Source organism: Mastigoproctus giganteus, chromosome 7, assembly GCF_048544385.1.
Source record: "Mastigoproctus giganteus isolate SK-2022 chromosome 7, ASM4854438v1, whole genome shotgun sequence".
In the NCBI taxonomy this organism is placed as follows: domain Eukaryota; kingdom Metazoa; phylum Arthropoda; class Arachnida; order Uropygi; family Thelyphonidae; genus Mastigoproctus; species Mastigoproctus giganteus.
This window is the reverse complement of record NC_143581.1, coordinates 24,097,448-24,119,858: the sequence shown is the minus strand read 5'-3', so window position 1 is coordinate 24,119,858 and position 22,411 is coordinate 24,097,448. Positions and strand designations below refer to the sequence as shown.

Genomic DNA, 22,411 nt, shown 5'->3' with positions numbered 1-22,411 from the left:
CCCTGATAGTTATTACATGATTAAAGTTGAAGAAAACTTCATCTTCCCGAAGGTGCACTTGCTGACATTGAACCTCTCCAGTGTGAGATTTACTAACCTTTGTACACTTGCTGACATTGAACTTTCACATTGAATTTACTGACCTTTGTACACTTGCTGATTCTCCAGTGTGAGATTTACTAACCTTTGAGCGCAATGCTGAAGAGATTCTTCCTCTTGCTCAGATTACGCACCTGAGAGGGGCATAAATTCAAATTGAGGAAAGACAGTTACAGAATTGATGTGCGGAAATTTGCCTTAAGCCAGCAGGTGGTTGATTGCCAGAAGAAACTTCCATAGATCGTTGTGGAAGTTGATAAGTGAAATAAACCCAAGGCAGTACTGGACAAACGTTTCGAGAGAATGGGTGGATCAAATGGAAAGGTTTGTTTTCTTGCATCATATACCTCTACTAATGCCAATTCTCTTGCTTTTGGAACAGTGGATAATTTTGTACAATTGCCTGGATGATTTACTATAAGTATCCAGGCATGACTCTTTCTTCAACTTTCTGAAGTGCCATAAACTTGATTGATTAATTAACCACAAATAGCTTGAGTACAACCTAAATATTTATCTTAAAAAATTATTGGCTTTGAACTAAAATTGTATCTTTATTGTAAAACCATATACTATTTTGTACATGATTCTCCTCATGGCCAGAAACCAGGAGCTAGTTAGTTAACATAAACTTATATTAATGTAATCTTATTTAATATAAACCAAGTAGTAATGAATAATATTTTTAACTGTCTGTGCAACACCACCTAAGATTCATTATAACATACAGTCTCTGTTGCAGACATCAGTTCAGACATTGTGGGATACAGAATGGAGCCACACTGGTTGTGTTTAGATACATTTTATGCGGAACACCTGGAGGAAAGAGATCTTGATCATCAATTGCAGGGTATCCCATATTGGCAACTACACTGTTGCTGCATGTACATATTTTATTATTATAATTGGCATAAGAATCACATTCCACAGCAGCGAATTTGCAGTTTGAAGACAAGGACTCCACATAAAAGTCTACTGCAATTGAATGGCTGCAGTCGATTCGCTCAATGATGAAACCCACTGCAAAGATATCAAAGTTAATATAATAACTTAGAAAGAAGAAAACTAAGACAAAGGAATGTTTACACCGGTATCTGACTGACTAACACAATGTACCGACTCCCAGCAGCCCCAGTCGCTCAATTATCCAGTTCTAAAGAATAACATTTTCTGAGACTGGAATCAATCTCAAGAAAATATTCATTTAATGATAATTTTTCTCTTTTGACATTTAAAACTTTACGTTCCGTTTTCTTAAAACCTACAGCAATGAATAAATAAATAGTTTTTAATATACAGGAAGAATGACTTAGAGTGGTAAAAAGAATCAAGAGATCACTGCACAGTATATTGGTATAGCAAAGTTCTACAACAAATATAGGCCGATACCATGCAAAGTCAGGTGATTCGTCAAAACTCCTCCATATCTCAGAAGCATGTCCTTCGTGGACCACTTCCACTCAAGCATCTTAATTGGACTAATGAGGAATAACTCCATTCGTTCTTCACAGGTAAGCTGAGGTACAGTCTGCAACCGGATTCTCCTCAGATCCGCGTGCCATCAGAACGATGAACCTGAAACACGCCTGTTCTTGGGCGGAATTCAACAAATTTTGTGAAGATGGATTGCTGGTTTGGGGCAGACACCTAAAAATCAAGAAAGCAAACTTGACTAGCAGATACAGAGATTAGAATCTAACCCCCATGATCGTTCGTTATAAATTGTCGTAGGCGAAGTGTAAGTTTTAACAGATTACAACGCTCAGTCTAACAATGTTGGAAGATGGAGATGTCGTCCGTAGTAATTGGCCTGCATGCTCTACGGAACTGAATCCCATTGAGCAATTGTGCTAACTACTAGCAAGCTGAATTTTAGCCCCTCGAAACTGTGCAGGAACTTATTTCCGTAATACTCATAAATGTCTTGATTCTCTCCCTTCAACCCGTTGATTATTTCCAGCGACTCTGCCAGTTATAACTTAAGCATTTGATTGATTAACTAACCTTTAGCGTTGTAGATGACTGTAGAATATTCTTGAAAGTGGAGGTATGGCTTCAATATTATAGAAGATTGTAGATGATTCTAGAGTGTGTTGCAATAACGAACACCTGTAATTCGAAAAGAGTGTTTGATGCAAGTTTTATGTGTTTCATTATAAACATGACAAAAATTATTTGTTCTCTCAACCATGAATCCCAGTACACCAGGCCCATTCGTTTCTATGTTGCCACATTGTTTAGTGCCTACAGTCAAGGACAGTGGTGGCTCCAGAGCGATCTGAGGTTTTCCTGGAGCTGGTGTCATCGTCAGAATTGAAGGAAGTTTAAGGAAAGAAGGCTGTAAAAAACATTCTTCATAAGGCAATATCCTCTAGACTTCCGCTTTGTGGAAGAAATATTACATTACTACAAGACAATGACACGATGGACATCACTAAGCTGTGCAGGGATTTTTTAGCAACTGAACAACAGGAGAAGGGATGTTGCAAATTATGGTGTGCCCACTTCAATCGCCTGACTTAAACTCAATAGAGCTTTTATGGGATAATTTGGACCATGACGTCTTTGAAGTCTACCCATCTTCAAAAATTTATGGGAAACCTTGCACATCGCCTTTAGTAAAAACACTATTATAAAATTAATAGGCAGAATTAAGCGTCTGTATAAGGCAATGATAAAATCTCGTGGGGAGTATATTTATGAAAAATCAGTATATTTGTTAATATTAATTGTTTCAATATATTTTCAGTAAATTATTCAATGCTTAATAAACAATCTTAAAATACTTCGTAACCCGTTCTCTTTTTGTATTTAACCTCTTACATTTTCATAGATAATTTCAAAAATAAATAACGAAAACTGTTGTCATACGCTGTGATTACAAACTTTTAGGCGGAAGTGTAGTTAATGACCGAACATACCAACGCCTCAAAGCCTTCGTTGCTTTGTCTCTTAACAGAACGTTATTGTTTTGTCTCTTACCGTGCTGTGATCCCCTAATTCTGTCCATTGTATCATACCTTGCGAATTAAGAAAGAGAGAAATTTGGCATGAAAACAGAGAACACACCATCCTCTCAAAGTATTCGAGAAATTCGGTTGCAAAAGAAGCGATTTGTGGTTATAAATATAAGTAACTGAGTGAAATTGTGCGAAAACAGTAGAGATAGGTACCTCTGGCACAACGAGATGTTCTCAGGTCTCTAAAAAGGATTATAATTCTCCAGTTCGTTACATGCTATGGAAAGATATGGCACAAAATTTTGACTCTACGTGCTTCACAGCATGCAGTCCTGATGGGCTAGTTTGGGTCCGAATAATGCTAGGAGAATGCTATCAATAGAACACCGACCATCCATATATTGAAGTTTGGAGTGGAAATTGAATGGCTGAGGCTACAGCTGATGGTTCGAACTGGAATCGTTGGTCCTAGTGCGAACCTCACCAATACTCCAGTGCCAGCATCTTGGAATTGGTCATTTCATGTTCGAGCATTCTGCTTATAAAAATAATTATGCAACTTACCAGCACATGCAGGTTGGTCAGGACCACCTCCATTTGGATAGAAGTCGACGTGCCCTAGCGGAACAAGTGTTCCTATACGACCGAAGAGAATGTTAAAAGCTCCTAGCCCTGTACACAAGAAAATGCAAATTAGCAGCGAAATAGTAAAAGGATTTAAGTTGACTTAAATTTAAAAATCCATATATTTTATCCCAATAATTGATATAATTAAATACAAACAACCAATAAGGGATATATGATACTACCGATTATCTTCTATTGGGAATTTTTGTCTACTTCTTTTTGACCAATCCTGTATAATTCGTTATTCTTCCAGATTTACCATTTTTGTTCGTTCCTTTTGTTGAGTTAGCTTTCGGCTCCACACGGTTTCCCATCCTCTGCAGCAGCACCAGACTAACAGCTTTTCAAAGTCCAAATTCAGAGGAGGATGATCAAAATCTTTATATTCATATTGGCAACTGAAGGAATATATCATGAGACCAATCTAGGATTGATTTCTGATTCTTTATGCTATTATTTAGCTGCTCACATTGTTTATGACTACTTTACACTTTTAGATTTAATTATCATGCCAACCGTTCCTGGTCACAGGAGCAGGGCAAAATTGGTAGGTTACGTGACTTACTTTTGGTTAGATAATGTTGAGTGATGTTTATCCCCACGCCAAGATTTATCATGAGTTCTTGAATTCAGAAATTTCTAAAATCTTTCAAAAATTCTTGAAGTCAGAGGATACCCTTCGACGTACAGGGTAATTCAGTCAGAAGATATAACTCTTGCCATTAGTTACCTACCCCATCCTCACGGGGTAGGTATCTTCTTACAACCCAGTGGGAATTTTTTCCTTGGCGTGGTTGTAAATTGCAGATCCAGTTGGCATAGCAGAACTGACGATCACACACGGGTATCCACAACAGGAGGCACTTGTATGACTTCCTGGGCCACTTTATCATTCGATGTACTCAACCAACCTAATAACTTACTTACGTTTGGAAATACCCCACTAAAAGTCATAATTGATATAACAGCTGCAATAAGGTCCATTTGCATTAGAATAAGAGGTTTACGTGTAACTAGTTGTAACCTTTAGAAATAGCGTTGGTCCTTAAGTTTTGCACACCGGTGTAGATACACCACGCTTATGTGACATAACAAAAAAGTGACTTAGGAAAACAGAGTCACAAAAGCTGGAAACACTGACCCCTTTGTGGTTATTTATCGTATTATTACTAACATGGTCCACAGATGAGAAGTCATAAATTCTACAACAAACTCCAAAGGCACAATGATGATGACATAGGAACAGTCTGTCTCAAACATTCTGGACTCGGTCTTCCTGCAAGAAGCTGAACTCTGTTTTCGGTTCAACTCATTGCAGGAAGTTCAGTCCACCAACATTAAATATGCCAACAAAATATCTACGCTAGTGATCAAACAGAAGATGCGTTTACCGAATAAGAAATGCAGCAAGCTCTAGCTAAAACAAAAGAAAAAATGTGTCTGTTCCCATACCTTATCGAGATAGGGGTCCTCAAAAAAAATTGCCCAACTTGCCATCTATTCAACAAATGCTTCAGCAACGGGATATTTTCCAAAGAATGGAAAACGGCAAATGCCCACCTAATAGTAACCATATCTGAAGACTTCTCGAGGCGTCCGCCAACTGTGCTCTTCGCATCTTGCCAGACTGACTGAATTTCACAAATTGCAAATATCCCAAGACAAAATGAAGTCATTCTTCTAAAAGGCACACTCCAGGTAAGAAGACCTCACAAATAAAGATAGCTGGTAGAACCAATTTTTACTAAATTAAAACATCTAGGAATTATTCTGAATACAAAGCAACGTTATAGTCCGTAATCAGAAAAAAATAGCCACCATCCAGCTTTGTATCTTGTTAACTATAACACGAGCTTGTTGTACTGTTAGTATCCAATGTCCTTTTGGTCCTTGCACGCGTACTTCCCTTCGATCTAAAGGTTATTTGCTGTGGCCTTCGCTACTGACTGATCAGGAATTTACCAGAAACTATTAGAACACACAATAAATCTAGAAAATGGTGTTAAACGAGAGAAAAAGATGCTAGCCAAAAAACCTCCAACATATCTGGCAGACAAAGTGGTCTGAATCTGAAGTAGGAACCATCTCGAAGAAATTTCTTCCAGATATAAACTAAATATACCCGAAATGACCACCTTGGTTTTCCTCAGGACTAAAAGCAGCGCTTCTTATTATCGGCCCCAGCTCAATTATACACAGATTGGTATCATTGGGCTTTCACTGCATTAAGAGATTTTCCTGGATAGAAACAATTTCTAGGTAACTTGCAGTATCCAAATCTTACTTCAAACCTTGGTGCACTAATAGGCCCCTTGGTATAAAGGGGCCTATATGCACCAAGGATAACTGCACACAGCATTATATCCTATCATGAATCCGCATTATTAACACTTGATTGGATGGCCCTTGTGCTTGGGCTGCTTTCGCCAGAATCCTGTCTCAAATCGATCATCAAAGAAAGACAGGAACCCGGATTCGTCAGTAAAGGCAACATTTTTTTCCGATTCTCCACTGTCCAGTGTTTACGTTCCTAAGCCAATTATAATCTCACATCATCGTCTTGTCACAGATGATATACCTCATCCGTGGCAAGGAGGGTTATGTATTAAAAAGAACCCAGTACAGTTGTAGTTCTTGGTTACTGCTACTAAAATGTTAGGTGATGGCTAACACGCCACTTGTAAAGTCAGTTATATCTTTGGTAATGTCTATTCTACCATCTAAATGGACACATGCGACACATTCACATCTGCCGAAGTGAACTACACTACACGTTGCAACCACATGAATGAGAATTCCATTTCAAAAAGGTTTGGTGTAGTTAAAGTGCACTCAGTGTAATGTGTACATGGTTTTTTGTTAGCAAAATTTAACTAAACTACAGTAAGTCTTCAGAACTCACATTCCACACCAAAACCGCCATTAGTATGAATGACGTCCACAAAATTTGCATCAGTTGGATCCAGTCGTAATTCTGGTGGTTGGTCCTCAAAACAAGGTCCCGCAGGGTCAAGCGCTAAAAATATAGAAATATAGTAAATGTTTTACAAAATAATAACCATCTGTCCATCTGTCATGGGTTTATTACGTTTACATAACAATTTTAAAATAATCATAAATAATATAAAACAATTTTTAAACATATGTATCAATCGCTCATTATCGGACAAATGGTTGTTGCCTCGAATGTCTTTTTCCAGTAGGTCTCGACCACGCTGAAATGAGCTGAGTTGGCGACTATGGGAGGACAGAGAATTCATTGTCATGTTCCTGAAACGAATTAGAGTCCATCGGCCTTGTGTGGATACACAGGTCCTCATTAAAGAGTGTACTTGATCTGCAAAGGGAGAAAGGTAGGCGTTCCGATCGAGCCGGTGATTAATCGTAATAAGAGGACCTACAGGCCTCGTCCGCAGAATCATTCTACATTCCAAGTTGGAAGGATCTCGACGCTGATACATGTATTGTAGACAGTGTTATAATCATTAAGAAAGAAAACTTAATGCATAAATAACTACAGGGTTCCTTCAAGAATAAGAAATATCAGAGTTTTCATTGACATATTTAAAAAACTTCCTTCGCTCACCTGTTATGCGATTTATTTTTTCACCTGGATTAAATTTATTCAACGCGCTTCCGGCAAATCCTGAAACTTGGCCACCAAGACTGATTCCAATGAGGCTTAGGGTTTGCAGGGTAAGTGTTCCAGCGCTCTGCAATGACAAATTATATTCCCTTTTTAAAATGCAAGGAAGAATATCAGGATAAGGATTTAACAACTCTATGGGAAAATTGGATCTGATATAAGAATGTTTCAACTAAAATGCACCGATTTGTGTGGAACTCTTATTTTTAAGTCATTTATCTTCTGGACCTATTTTTTGTGGTATTTAGGCTGAAGGTTTTGAATCTGTTACTAAAATTGGACTGAAAAATTCTGTATAATATGCTAATAAGAGTTTCAATTGCATCGTTATCTCGATGACCTGAAAACTTAATAATCCATTGGTGAATCCTACATATCGTAGAATGTTTAGCAAAGGGTTTACATCCGTACAGATCTGTTTATATTCACATTGTACGAAAATTATACAGTCGAATTGTATGAATGAATTCCACAATAATTCAAGCAATCTTTCTTTAAATGGTATATTTTGTTATAAACACAAAAATTCAACCTAAACCACACTCTTTTAAACAAGAAGTGAATCACTGAAATATAAATCGTAAAATTTACAGTATCGAATTCCATTGTAGTGACAACGATAGAGTAGGAGAACATGCACAGATCCATGCTTCATGACACAGCCTCATTTCTTTCGTGACCTACAACTGCAAAAGACAACACATCTGTCGATTATCTTAGTGAAGCGTCTAAAAATATGAGTCTAATTGAAGAGTCATCGGTTGACTGTACGAGGGACAGTCCCAACTCCAATCTGTGGCATGGCTATATGTTTTAAAAGTGTGGTCGATGGGCTGTAGAATCAGTTACAAGAAACTCTGACCATTCCGAGAGGTTTAAGTGAGGATCATAGACTAGTTTCTCTTCCATAGTTCGTCTCATTGAACGCTGCTCAGTTACTCGGACGCTTTTCAGCAGCAGCTGGAACGCAAGTGTGAACCATAATCATTCTAAATCGTCATTGATTGTGAGATCTCGAAGAGCCAGAAGAAATGTGAAAACTCGTATATCATAATTGGACTGACAAGAAACGAACCCTTGTGCACTTCACAGATGAGGCCAGTTCTCAATGGATCATAGTGCAGAGGGAAACAGGAACCGAAATGAATCCTAGGTTTACACAGAAACGCAGTCAGTTCAACTGAAATGAATTCCTACCACACACAATCTCTTCCCTATGCTGGTGCCGTTTGCGAAGAGACCATTCTGATAGAACAGAACCCTAATTCCTATAAATCAACAATATGTTGGTAAACGAAGCATAATCCGTATGGATTGACCAACCTCAATTTCAAGATATTCCTCTGCCACTGGACCTGTATGTGCAGTGGCCTTGTCGTGCATGAAAAGAAAATCTGGGTCAACCGCACCCCTAAAAAGGTACTAAATAGGGTTTGAAGATCACTTCTCGGTACCCATGCGCAGATACGGTACCCCAATCAAAATCATGAAGAAGGGTACTGCCGTTGATCATTATTCCGCCCCATAAGGGTTCCTTTCTCTGATGTTGGAGGGATGGTACTGCATTCCTCTGTCTCTAAATGGAATAATATCTAGAATCTGTTTGTGTACATGTCCATTGCAGTCATATGTACGCTAAATACAGTTATGTACGCATCAATCTTTTCATATTGTGAAATTCTACTATTTGGATATAACAACTTGTTCATTTTATTGAATTATTATTAATTTGTATCGAATTTTTCCCCAAAGAGGAACATCGATTTCGATTGTCGTGTCTCTCAGTGAGTACAAGCCTGTTGTGGTGAGCCACGAGTGCTGGTACCGACCTTAGTCTTCGCTGTGGAATCCTCCAAGAGCAAGCGATCCAAATATTCGGAGATGATATCTGGCCTGTAATGAGTTTGGCCGTGAACACCAGCCTCTTTTCCACGATCAGGAACTTCATCCTAGGAATGTCAAGTGCTCGTGCCATCATGGTGGTTGTGGTAGTGGGAGGTAGCCGAAGCTTGTTATTGGCCCATTTCAGTAACCAGTATTCAGCAGTGTACACCCTTGAGGTTTGTATATTTGTGTATAGCTGTGATTAATTCGATAATCAAGAATTACACATTCTTGAATTTTTCGACAGCCTTTTTGTGCCAGTTGTGGGGTACACATCATATATCGGGTTGCGCACCGCTTTGCGGAAATTCAATATGCGAAAGATGTTTTCAATTCAACGATCCTTTGTACTGAAGATGCGTGTGGTTGTCGAACTCTGTCTTCTGATGCACTACAATTTTTGACATATCATTGACCACTGGATTTCCACTTAATGTTTCTATCGATGAGATAACATCTAAGAAAGGGTCTAACATATAACTGTGTGCCTCTTCAAATAGATTTCGATGCGAGTTACAAAAAGGAAGTGAAGCGTCTATGAACAGAACTGGTAAAACAGTAGGAAGAACCCTGGAGCAATTGCGTGAAAGGAGTGTTAACGAAACAACATTTTTTGTAATGCTAAATGCTAATTGTCAACATTGGGCAACTTGGTTTAATCCCAATCTCCGTTTAACTTTTCATTTGACTGGACATGGTTCCGTTGTTGAAAAGTTGAGGAAATTTGGAATCACTAGGATACTCTTTGTACTTGTGGATTTCTGGAAGACTGGAACCATCTTTCTATGAATGTGTTGAGTAATGTGATTTTAGGAGATATAATTAATGGAAGAATCGTTTAATCTCGACTCTCTTACTCCTCGATATGAAGAACTGTTAGTTAGCACAGAAGAATTTTGCTCACTTCGAAATTTTTGGTCCAACTACACTGAAGTTCAAAACTTAAGGACCAACACTATTTCTAAAGGTTACAACCACAAAATCTTTATTTAAAGTACTCTTTACTGATAATAGTAGATTCAGTCTCAGCAGCGATTCTGGACGTCAGCTAATCTAGCGAGAGGTTGGCACACGGTATCACCCCGCAAACATCACTGAAAGGGATCGATATGGCAGTCGAGGTGTTCTCGTCTGGGGAGGCGTTATCTTGAATGGACGTACACAATTCCAGATACTGGAAGGCGGTACTGTAACCAGTCCACGCTACTGTACTGAAGTAATCCTTCTCCATGTGCATCTGTTCCGAGGTGCCATTGGCCCCCAGTTCATGTTTATGGATGATAATGCCACACCACATCATACTGCAGCTGTTGATATGCATTTGGAAAGTGAGGACATTGTTCGTACGGATTTGCCTGCCCGTTTCCTTCGATCTAAATCCCATCGAACACATATGGAACGCTGAGGGGAGACGCCTAGCGGCATGTCCACGCCCACCAGAAAATGTGTTCACAAGCTGAAGATGGCGCTGACAGAGGAATGGACGATGTTACCACAAGAACTTATCAACAACATTGTTCTAAGTATGGACAGGCAGTGCAAAGCCTGCATCGACATTAGGGGTGGCCATATCTCTTACCGAGGACCACCTCTTCCAGAACCAGTTAAATTCACTGTTCCCGAAACAGATCAGTTAGTTTAACTTTTGTTCCGAGTAAAAGAATGGAGTCACTGGTTAAAGATGCATTGCAGGATCATCTAGACAAGACTGCAGCAATAATTCAGACACAGCATGGGCTTGTTAAGGGAAAGTCTTGTCTGACAAATTTGTTAGGATATTATGATGTGGTTACAAAGGAACTGGATGCAAAAAATAATTTGATATCATATATTTGGATTTCAGGAAAGCTTTTGACACTGTTGCGCATGGAAGACTATTGTACAAATTGGAGCAGAATGGTATTAAGGGTAAGTTGCTACAATGGATAAAAGGATGGTTCAGTGGGAGAAGACAGAGAGTGGTAATCAATGGACACTGCTTTTCGTGGAATAATGTTATTAGTGGAGTCCCACAGGGTTCGGTGTTGGGTCCACTGTTGTTTTGTATATTTATAAATGATATTGATGAAGGTATATCAGGCTTAGTGTCGAAGTTTGCAGATTATACAAAGGTTGGCAGGGTTGTTAATCACAGTAATGGCAGTGTGCTACTGCAACAGGATCTAGATAATTTGGGCAGATGGACTAAGAAGTGGCAACTGAAGTTTAACCTTTACAAATGCAAAGTACTGCATATGGGTAGAAGTAACCCCAGAGAAACGAACCAACTGTACTACACTTAAGGTGGCAGAAAATGAAAAAGACCTGGGAGTAATTGTGCAGGCAGATATGAAGTTTTCTGAGCAATGCAGACAGGCTGCCAGGGCAGGTCATGGGGTTTTGTCAATGGTATATAGGAATTTTTCTATCAGGGAAAAGGAGGTGATTGTCCCTCTGTATAAGGCAATCGCCAGGCCACGCCTTGAGTACTGCGTACAGGTCTGGGGCCTCATTTTAGGAAGGATGTAGATTTACTTGAGCGTGTACAGAGAAGGGCAACAAGATTGGTGAGGGGAATGAAGGAATCTTCTTACCAAGAGAGGCTTAAGTTCTGCAAATTGCAGCAGCTGGAGACTAGGCACCTGCGCGGTGATCTGATTGAGGTATATAAGGCCTTGAATGGGTTGAGCACGCTGAATTCTGATGGGATCCTTCCACTTGTTCAGAATACGAACCTAAGTGGGCATAAATTCAAATTAAGAAAGGACAGATGTAGAATAGATGTGCGGAAATTTGCCTTTAGCCAGCGGGTGGTTAATTGCTGGAATAAACTTCCATCTGTCGTTGTGGAAGTTGATAGGTTGAATAAATTTAAGGAGAAACTGGACAGGCATTTGGAGGGAATGGTGTGATTTTCTTTTCTTTTCTTTTTTTTTTTTTTTTTTTGGCTGATGCTGCATAAGCTCGTACACTTGCTTTCTTGCATCACATACCACTACTACTACTACTACTACTTTGTTCCATCTTTGGCAGTGATGCATCTGTATCATGGCTGCCAGTGCTCTGTTGCCATTTTTGAATAAAGTCCCTCTGTACCGTTTTCTGTTGTTGTATCGGTGTTGTTTCCTTCATTTCTGTACCTCATGAGGTTCCTTTGGAATGATTTTCCTATATCCAGGCCACTCCTATGAGAAGTTACAGGGGGAAACCTCACTGATCCTTAAATTTTGCACACCCGTATATTCAGAAGAAGGAGGATATTATTGCAGTTGAAGGAGCATGAGCCATATACTAAATAAGTTAATAGGAGACTTATAAAAGGCATGACGTGCTGCATTATAACGAAATATATTATCATGGTAGATGCAGGATGAGTGGTCCGTTCTTATTATAAATGGGGGTCTACCCTGTGAACACTATGGTTTCCGAAGAACCTCACTATGCATCCTCCACATCCCTCTTCCACTAACAAGTAATTCAGGGCAGTTGTTGAGGAGACCGCTGATGCTTTTCGGGCATGCTTATATTGGAGAAATTCGAGCTCCAGTGAAGGGTTAGACCACCACAACAAACGTGTTGGATTGCATTCTGGTTGCTTCCCCGATGGGTGATCTGTGATGCTATCGCGTTCTTGTGGTTCCAGGGACTGTATATGGTGAATTATTGCGGTATTCCTCTGTACTAATAACTGCTGTACTGTTGCTACTGTTCAGATTTGAGGAAAAGCATTTCTTAATTGTGACTAAAATTGCTGGTTTACATATCTACTTACTGGATTGCACTTCTGCTCATTTTGAATCTTCATGGTGGACCTATAAGTGTCGACTGAATCATTGTAGACCATCAAAACCTATGTTGGGACTGTATAACGTTAGATAATTTCATTGTGTTGCATTGTGATGTGGACATTACATTGAGAACGAATTGACCCTCTGCGAGGGAATCCGAGATAATTCTACATTAACATTGGTCATTGGTACAGCATTGTAAATTGGTTGCTAGGTTCCCGAGAAAGCTGGCTAGGACCGACCGCATGGTACAATAAATTAAAGACATAATTATAAAAATTAAACACAATAAAGAACAATCATCTCCCTCTTCCAAGTAATTAACATTAAGAAAATAAAACAAATGCTTTCTGAAATGTGGATGTATCAAAGATGTATGGAACCCAAAATAACAGAAAGAAGACACAAATGCAAATGCAATAACGTCTTACTCTGATATAGTGTTAAAAAGAAGGAAAAAGAATATATATGGGACACCAAAAAAGCGAAGCCCAAAAACGTTATTACAAAGAATTTTCAAGACAGGAAGAGATGAGATAAGATAAGATAGCGAACCTCCTCAACGACATCTCTGTTTTGTTCAAGGATCGAACAATATAATAACCAAGTAACTATACTGTAATTGTACACCAATTACCACATCTCGATCCAATTAATAACAAAACAAAAAAATATATATTTGAAGGGGACTATCAGCTTTCTTAAGTATTCTTAATTTCCATCTTACCACTCCTTGAAGAAAAGTCGACGCCATTTCTTCGCCAACTAATATTATACCAGCAACAAGTCGAGGAGGTTCAAGTATCAGTTGCACATCTTTGTAATTTACGACGATTACGTTGCAGTCCATTGCGTTCAGCAGGGCATCCCTGATCCTCTGTAATAAATAAAAGTGGTGACCTCGCTATTTATATGGTAAACAACGATGAATAAAATTATTAAAACCACATCCAGAATTCAGAATAATACAAATAATTGATTCATCTTTATGTTGCATCAGATGAAGATAAATAATAATCCACTAATGACTAAGCTAACAGGAAGCTATTAGCTTAGTGTAGTATTGTCAGTTAATCAATTAAACTGATTAATTTTCATTGTTAATCAATTAAATTGTTTTTAAAAGGAAACCATGCCCAAAGCAGATCAGCAAAGCAACGCGCACAAAGCAGTAGGAGTGCTGTGGCTTAGGGAGAACCGAAGGGGGCGATTCTTTTACGAATCGCGGCCTTACAAAATGGACTACTTGTGCGATGGTTGCGGGTTTCCCGAAGAAGACATGATACAACCAAGGGGGGGATGTCTTTGTGTGTGTGTCTCTTTGGTGCAGAGAGTGTGAAAAAATTAGACCCTGCACAACGTTCTGATGGGAGTTTATGAGAGATTGAAGAGATGGGTAGATGCCCTCGAAGGAAATAAAATGGGGACCTATAAAGCTCCCAGCTGCCCAATTCAACGTCACAGCTCACACGTGTGCTTAAGGCAGACAACGCAGCATAAATCTCCAAGGAATGCTCTGGTCCTACAGGAGCTTGTTGTTGTCAGTGACTCTATTGTCAGAGAAACGGGAAATATGTTGTACAAGAAGCATAAGTGGAACAGGACCAGGATATGTCTGCAAGGGGCAAAAGTAGATGAAGTTGTAGTTGCGTTGATGTCATCTTTTAAGGGCACAAAAGATGATATGGTTGTACAAGTTGGAACTAATGGTATTAGAACTAAATTTGTAGACTTACTTAACAAGTGCAGGGCAATGCTGGGGGAAAAGTCGAGAGTTAAGATTGAATTTGAAATTATCTACAGTTCTAATATGACACTATAGAACGGAGTATATGTTGTGAGCCTTATCAATCAATTGGATCCTGAAGACACTGTGCAACCCATGTGCGCTTTTTAACAGGAGAGACTGTTTTTACATGGATGGGATATACTTGAATAGAAGGGGTACAAGAATGTTTGCTGATGCTATCGTGGCACTAATAGGTTGGTTGGAAAACTGCTAACTGGGAGGGGGTGTGCACAGTCTAACAGATTAATGAGAACCGAAGGCAGAGCTTAAAGGGATTCTCGCATTGCTTCTATTGGAATATCAACAGTCTCCACAGCAAGGTGTCGGAGATTCAGGCTCTGCTGTGGCTCATCATGGAACGTGCAAATACATGGGATGTATTAGGTAACTAAGAGTAAGACACGTGCGTGTATACTTGCATGTACACTAATGGCTGAAGAATTGTAAACAAATTTGATGAATTTGAAGTAGGATTGAATCACCAGATGAGGACATTGTAGGAGCGGAAACGTTGTGTCACTGAATCATAGGGGATGCTGAATTTGAATAAGGGGAGTACAATGGATACAGGAAATATATGGCGTGTATTGTAGTTTGACTAGCTGCACCGGGGGTTTCCCCCAATTGCGAGATTGGTACATTGAGATATATACAGTACTATGTAAGGGCCAAATAGTGCGAGTTACTGTGTTTGTGAACGGTTAAAAAATTATGATATTAAGATCATCCATAAATGATGATTACATCTACCCATATATTTATTTTTTCTGTAAATTGCGCGTTCTCTGGACGAAAACCCCCAATTTCTGCTGGGGGGAAACCTTGCTGTCTATACGTGTGACCGACTAACTCAGCCTCGGAATGAAAAAAGCCCATAAAAGTTCCTCGCGTCATCGACAGGATTCGAATCCTGGCCTTTTCTGTCCCATGTGGGAGGACGGTGACGATACCATCGTGCTACCCGCCCAGATGATAGGGAAGGACAAGAGGTGAGAAGTGGCTATGCCCTTAGTTAAGAAGCATATTAAATCAAGGCAGTGGATCCAGTCAAGATGAGTGGCCAGTGCATTGTTGAATGAGCTTGGCGTGACACACGCACTGGGAAAACAAACAAAAATGAGAGTAGGAGTGTGTTGTAGGCCTAATGAATCTGTCGAGTATACCAAACAGCTATACATCGTAATGGAGTGGGCCAGTAAACCAGAATGTCTTATAATGGGGGAATTTAACTTTCCAGATGTTGACTGGAATTTCCAGGTTGGTCAAACACACAAGACTTTTGTAGATTTCTTGGATGACTGTTTCCAACAGCAGCATGTTAGGGAGGCAAGAAAAGAAAGCAATACTCTGGATCTTTTCATCAGCAGTGATTCTTCATGCATATGAATCTGCAGGAAAAAGGCCCACTAGGTAGCAACGATCACATTGTACTAATATGGAATTTAATTAAAGACGTCGCTACTGTCAAGGGTAAATGGAAAGGCTTTTGTTTTATTAAGAGTAACTAGAGCAGTCTTAGACCTTTTTTAAATTCTATGCAGTGGGACCAACTGATGATGTCCAACCGATAATTCTGAATGGGAAGAATTCATGGAAGTAATCATAGAAGCTACTATATATATATGGGAATGCCAGACATTTATCAAAATCCAACTGGGCGCTAAATGACTTTGTGATAACTGAAAGGATAGTGGAAGAGAAATTATTGAAACTAAACATAAAAAGGCACTTTGGGTGATCTAACATATCCAATTATGTTAAGGAAGGCAGCAAAGAAGGTAAGCAAACATTGAGCCATAATTACGAGAGCATCCTTGGATTCAGAGGATGTCCCTGTGGACTTGAGATGTGCAAATGTATCCCATATTCATGAAGGCTAATCAAAAGGCGATTTGAGTAATTGCAGGCCTGTTAGCTTAACTTCTCTTCATTCACAATCTCAGCTTGGATTTGTTAAGAGTTGGTCTTGACTAATCAGCATGATAGGTTACAATGATGCAATGACCAAGGAACTGCATGAAAAAAAAAATCGACATATTATATTTGGATTTCAGGAAGATGTTTGATAGTGTTGCACATAAACGACACGCTATGAAAAAAGGGATGGTTAAGTGGAAGATGACAGAGAGTGGTTATCAATGCCACTGGTCTTCATGGACTAATGTTATTAGTAGAGTTCAGCAAGGTCCAGTGCTCTGTCCGTTGTTATGTTCGATATTTATTAATGATATTGATGAAGGTATATGAGGCTTAATGTCTAAGTTTTCAGATGATTCAAAGTTTGGCAGGGTAGTTCACGACAATAATCAGGGTGAGCTACTGCATTAAGATCTAGAAATTGGGTCTAGGGGCCGAGAAATAGCAGTTGAAGTATAACGTTGACAAATGCAAAGTACCGCATATGGGTAGCAGGAATCCCTGAATAATTCATCACCTGTTGGGTCCTACACTCAGGCTAGCGGACAATACAAAAGACCTAGAGGTAATTGTGCAGTCAGGCAGTCAGTCCTCTGAGCAGTGCAGACACTGCCAGAAAAGCTCACGGGTTTTTTTCAATGATATACAGGAATTTGCCAGCAATGGATAAGTAGGTGATTATCCCTTTGTATAAGGCTATGGTCAGGCCGCATCTTAAACACTGTATACAGGTGCTCAAGATGCGGCCTAAAGCCATATCCTTTCTAAAGTGAGCACTGTCTCACTTTAGGAAGGATGCAGAACTGCTGAAACCAGTGCAGAGGAGGCCATCTAGATTGGTGAAGGGAACAAAATGATGCTGTTATTTAGAAAGGCTTCAGTACTTCAGATTGCAGCGTCCATGGTGATCTGTGAGCTGTTTAAGGCCTTGAATGTTAATGTTAAACTTGAAAGTTAAGCTGAATGTTAATGGAATTCTTCTAATTGCTGAGACTGCATACGTAAGAGGACATAAATTCAATTTAAGAAAGGATAGTTGCACGTTAGATGTGCTGAAGTTTGCCTTCAATCAGCGTGGTTGGTTGCTGGAACAAGGCTCCATCTGTAGTTATTGAAGTGGATGGGTTGAATAAATTGTGGAAAGAACTAGATTAATTCTTGGAGGGTATGGATTTGTGAAGTGCGTAGGTTTTTTTTGCTGACGCTATATATGCTTGGTTTCTTGGATCATTTGCCACTGAGAATTACCTTAAGAAAATGTCGCATGACATCCAGCAATTCGCACTTTTCATCTCGAAATACTGGAAATCAAACGATTATAAGTATTTACTTCTCAGTAACTTGCATTTCCTGCTGAGTAAACTGGCATGTTACCAATAATTCTTTAGGATATATTTAAGAATCTTTTACGAACTCAGCCCTTCCTGCTTTCGTACACTGCGCTGAATTATAACACGACAAAGTTAAGTAGCTAAGTTCTGATCTGTCCTTGAAAACAAACAAACAAACAAACAAAAAACTAATATTTAAGCCGATTAATAAGTACCAGAGGATATCTGACAGTTTGGAATGATCGTAAAGCATATTACGATGTACTTACAAATATCGCATGGTCTGCGGGACGTAGGACATCCAGCCAGCCAGGGACAACTACAAATGTCGGTCTTGATGCAACACACGGCTGCAGATTATATGGCGTGGTTCCATATTTATAACTGGTAGGATTAGTTGGATTTTCTCTTGTATAACACAAATACTCCGTAGAATCTTTTGGAATCAAGAAATCTATAATGAAACCATTTCATTTAACTGTCCGATAAACTAGCCATCTTAAATTAATGATTCTTTAACAATCTGTCTATGTCCGTACTTAATTTATTTATTTGAATTTATGGGTGGGTGAGAAAATGTTTTTGTTTTAAAGTTTATAATCAAATTATAAATGTAAACGCTTCTGATGAAAACTTACCTAGCGGTGTACAGAGAAATCCCGAGAGCTGTACTGGTCCCAGATGGCAAAAGCAGAGGAGGAAACCATACAAAATGCAGAGAGAGTTCATTGTGTTTCAAAATCCCTATTCTAATGAAAAAAAAAAACATTGAGTAGCCAACTTCGGTGAAAGTCGTATTTAAAATAATTGACATAAAATTGCTATATACTTATTAATACATCTGGCATGAACAGATGCATAGATTTACACCCTCGAGCAGCCTCGTTTGGGAGTGCACGAAAGGACCGTGTTCATTCGGTGGCGTAGCAGGGGAAGAGTTCTCAACAGGGTATTTGAACCGAAAGGTGAATTGCAGGAGTACTTTCAAGAAAATAGTTAGCTAGATTTTGCTGAGTTCATCTTCAAAACACTCAGCAAACTCACACGAGCCAGTTGAACAAGTCTCTGCAAGGCCCTGGAGAAAATGTTTTGACTTCAAGCAACAAGATTCTTGGATTTAAAAGGAAACTGAATCTTTGGAAAAATCATGTTGCAAAAGGAAATCTTGAAATGCTTCCACTGCTGCTTGGGCTTGAGAACGAGGAAGGATATCAGCAAGTCTTATTGAAAACCACCTGGAAGAACTTCAGAAAAAAATTGAACAGTATTTCCTTCCCCTTCAACCCAAGTTTATGACTGGATGAGGGATCCTTTCTCTGAATCTTATACTCAGCCTGAGAACTTCTCTTTGAGAGAAGAGGAAGAACTTTGTGAGCTGCAGTCTGATCGTACACTCAAGATGAGATTTACTGATCTGCCCTTAGAAGTTCTGGATTTCTTTGAAAGAAGAGTATGCTGCCATTCGTAGGATAGCAATGTACATTTTGCTGCAGTTTTCAACTTCATACATGTGTGAGCAACTTTTTCTTGTTTAACAAGCATCAAGAGCAAAGACAGAAATCAACTCATTTCAGTTGAAGATGAAATCCGTGTGTGCTTATCTCAAGTTCGACCCAGAATTGAGTATTTCAGCAGCAAAAAACAAGCACAGGCTTTACACTAAAGAGATAAATTTCATTCTTTATTTTTAGTTTAAAAAATAACTTTTTATGCATGCCTATAAAAGAGACCAAGAAGAAGGAATAATAAAAACGGGACACTTCATTAAATGATAGGAAAAATATTGGGGAAATTGGAAACTAGTGAAGAAATTCTGTAATTGGTATCTCTCTAAAGGCAAATGAATTTTGGGAAACCGAAAGCCTAAAGTAAGTACTGCTTCATACATATAACTAAGCTTACCTCAGAGAAGAATGAGTTGAAAGAGAATGTTTTAGCCTGCTTGCGCATCCAGATACAGAGTGTGATTACGTATTCTCTTTGGGCATGCGTCCTGATTATTAGTTCCGCTTTTTGTTATTATATATACACCAAAAACAAGCCACGTGTTGGTAGGTGTTAATATGAGTACATATGTACCGATTTCCTACCTTTTGTCGTTGAATATCTGTTTGTAGGCAATCGACTGTTTGGTTTGTTTGTGAGATTTAAAATTGGTGATGCAATCGTTAACTGAATCACCAATTGATGACTACATCACTAAAGGAACTATTAATTCATAATAAACGAATAGTTAGAGTGGATAACATGACAGTCACAATTCACGAGCCCTGTGGGGGGTATTCGATGTAGTAGGGTTTAAGGAGCATCAGCGATTAAGGCCATATTGGTCTGTGTACACTGTCTGCGAAATGCGTCTGTTCTGTGGTCGATTTTGTTTTCTGGACAACAAAACCGAGTATACGGAAGAAAAAAACCATGCACCCCTCACCTGAGACCGACTAACTCAGCCACGTTGTGAAAAAAGCCCATAAAAATTCTTCAAGTTATCGATGGGACTAAAACTAAAGTCTTTTCCACCTGGTGAGGGGAGGACTGCGATTCTGCCAACTGTGCCACCCACGAGGGCAGGGTCCTGTGCACCCGCTCTAGTTTAAGTGTGGCGTCAGGCGAATAGGGGCAGAACTATGTATGTTCTTCAAGGAGGGCATTCGTATGAATGGGGAAATAATATTTGTACGAGATGAATTCACAGTGGTGATGAAAATAAATCAAAATGTTTCTGTTCCATTCCTTTTTGTATCACTGTCGGGTTATTATTTTTTAATTAATATTACATGTTTAATTAAGGACCGGAAATAGGCCTTGTAACCCCCAGCTTTTTGATTTCCTGGTTGCTGTATGTCCCGATAAAAGCAGTGCAAGAAGACTATCCAAAATGCCTCATCTACTACTGCAGTCTTCTAACAAAACTGCAGTGGATAACTTCACAGTTGGAATTAACTGTTAATTATAGCTCAAAAAACTAACCTTCAAATTCAACCTTCGATATACCATTCTAGGAATATTCATTCCACAAACGATTTAGTATATCTTGGGGCTATCTGAAGTTAACCTTTCGCAATTCATGCGACCTCACTGCATACAAATTGCGGTGATTACTGCGATTTGGATAACCGTAGGCGAGTGGTCAGGAGAAGTAGTGCACTAGCACATGCTCTTTGAGTAGACCGAGGTTCAAGCCCCTGCCTGCTAAATACGGTCGATCTACCAACCCGCACTGGACCAGCGTGGCAGATTATGGTCCATTTCCCTCAACATGAATCGTTGAGGAGGCTTCCATCATGCAGTGGATTGATAATGGCTGTAGTTTACCTTTTTTTTTTTATTTATTTAAATATAACAACGGAATTATCCACTCAGTAATCCTATATTCGGTGGCAATCAGGGAATCTGCTGCCCCAACAATTATCCGCACAACTTTTTATTATTTTCTTCTGTTGCATCTCCAAAACTGCCGCCCCCGGCAGAATCGAAATGTTCCAATAACGTTCTATCAAGAAATATTTAAGAATTTCCTATTTACATATTTTCAGCTATATCAAATGCATTTTTATTTCACTAAGTCTGTCTTTCCCTTTTCTGTCTCTCTCTCTCTCTCTCTGAAAAATGAAGATCTGGAACTGATACTGACACGTGTAATACGAAAGGTCTCTCTTCCTGTTGTCAAAACACTTCAGCTGTGTTAGCATTTATAATAAAATTTATATTCTAAGCATATTAGTGGCATATGTGTTTGCGAGAATAATTTTGCACAATAATGCATCGATATCAAGAGGTGTCATAATATTCTAGCAATATCACCACAGAGAGATAGCGATCTTGTAAAAGGGACCAGCTGTTTGACGTCATGCGTTATTCCTGTTTAACTCCCAGCATCATATCCTCTCTGTTTCCTCTGGAAATACCAACTGCCACGACCTAATGATGTTCGGTATGGTTATTCCAGATTACCGAGGGGGGAGGGATTCGGTACCATCCCTCCAACATCAGCAAACGCGACACTTACGGTGGAGGCAGTGTTCTTGTGTGGTGCGGAATAATGATGGACTAACCCTCTTCATGTTTTTGTTAGGGTAACTGCGCAGAGGTACCGAGAACAGATCCTCGAATCCCATGTGCAACTTTTGAGGGGTGCCGTTTGTCCAGATTTTATTCTCAAGCACGACAACGCCACTGCTCGTAGAGCTCCAGTGGTGGACGTGTATCTTGAAACTGAAGATATCCATCGACTTGTTGACAAATTTAACATCTGTGGATGCGTTACATGCCGCAGCCAATTCCTTGGTGAGCTAAGGTCTGTGCTGCTGTTGGAAGAATGGAATTTGTCGCCACAGAATCTTATAGACGTCCTTATATTGAGCATGGTTCACCGTTTTCAGGCCCGTTCA

At 39.3% G+C, this 22,411-nt stretch overlaps 1 protein-coding gene across 1 annotated transcript; it reads right to left on the bottom strand.

The window, feature by feature from the left end:
• Positions 1 to 745: 745 nt before the first annotated feature.
• On the bottom strand, positions 746 to 20,009 carry LOC150082654 (lipase member H-like). Its single transcript, XM_090377568.1, has 8 exons — positions 19,923 to 20,009; positions 18,659 to 18,769; positions 18,290 to 18,474; positions 13,711 to 13,860; positions 7,273 to 7,399; positions 6,589 to 6,702; positions 3,624 to 3,731; positions 746 to 1,119 (listed from the first exon to the last, which is right to left on the bottom strand). The coding sequence occupies exons 2-8, from the start codon at positions 18,747 to 18,749 to the stop codon at positions 845 to 847; spliced, it is 1,050 nt and encodes a 349-aa protein (XP_090233694.1). The 5' UTR covers positions 18,750 to 18,769; positions 19,923 to 20,009; the 3' UTR covers positions 746 to 844.
• Positions 20,010 to 22,411: the final 2,402 nt, after the last annotated feature.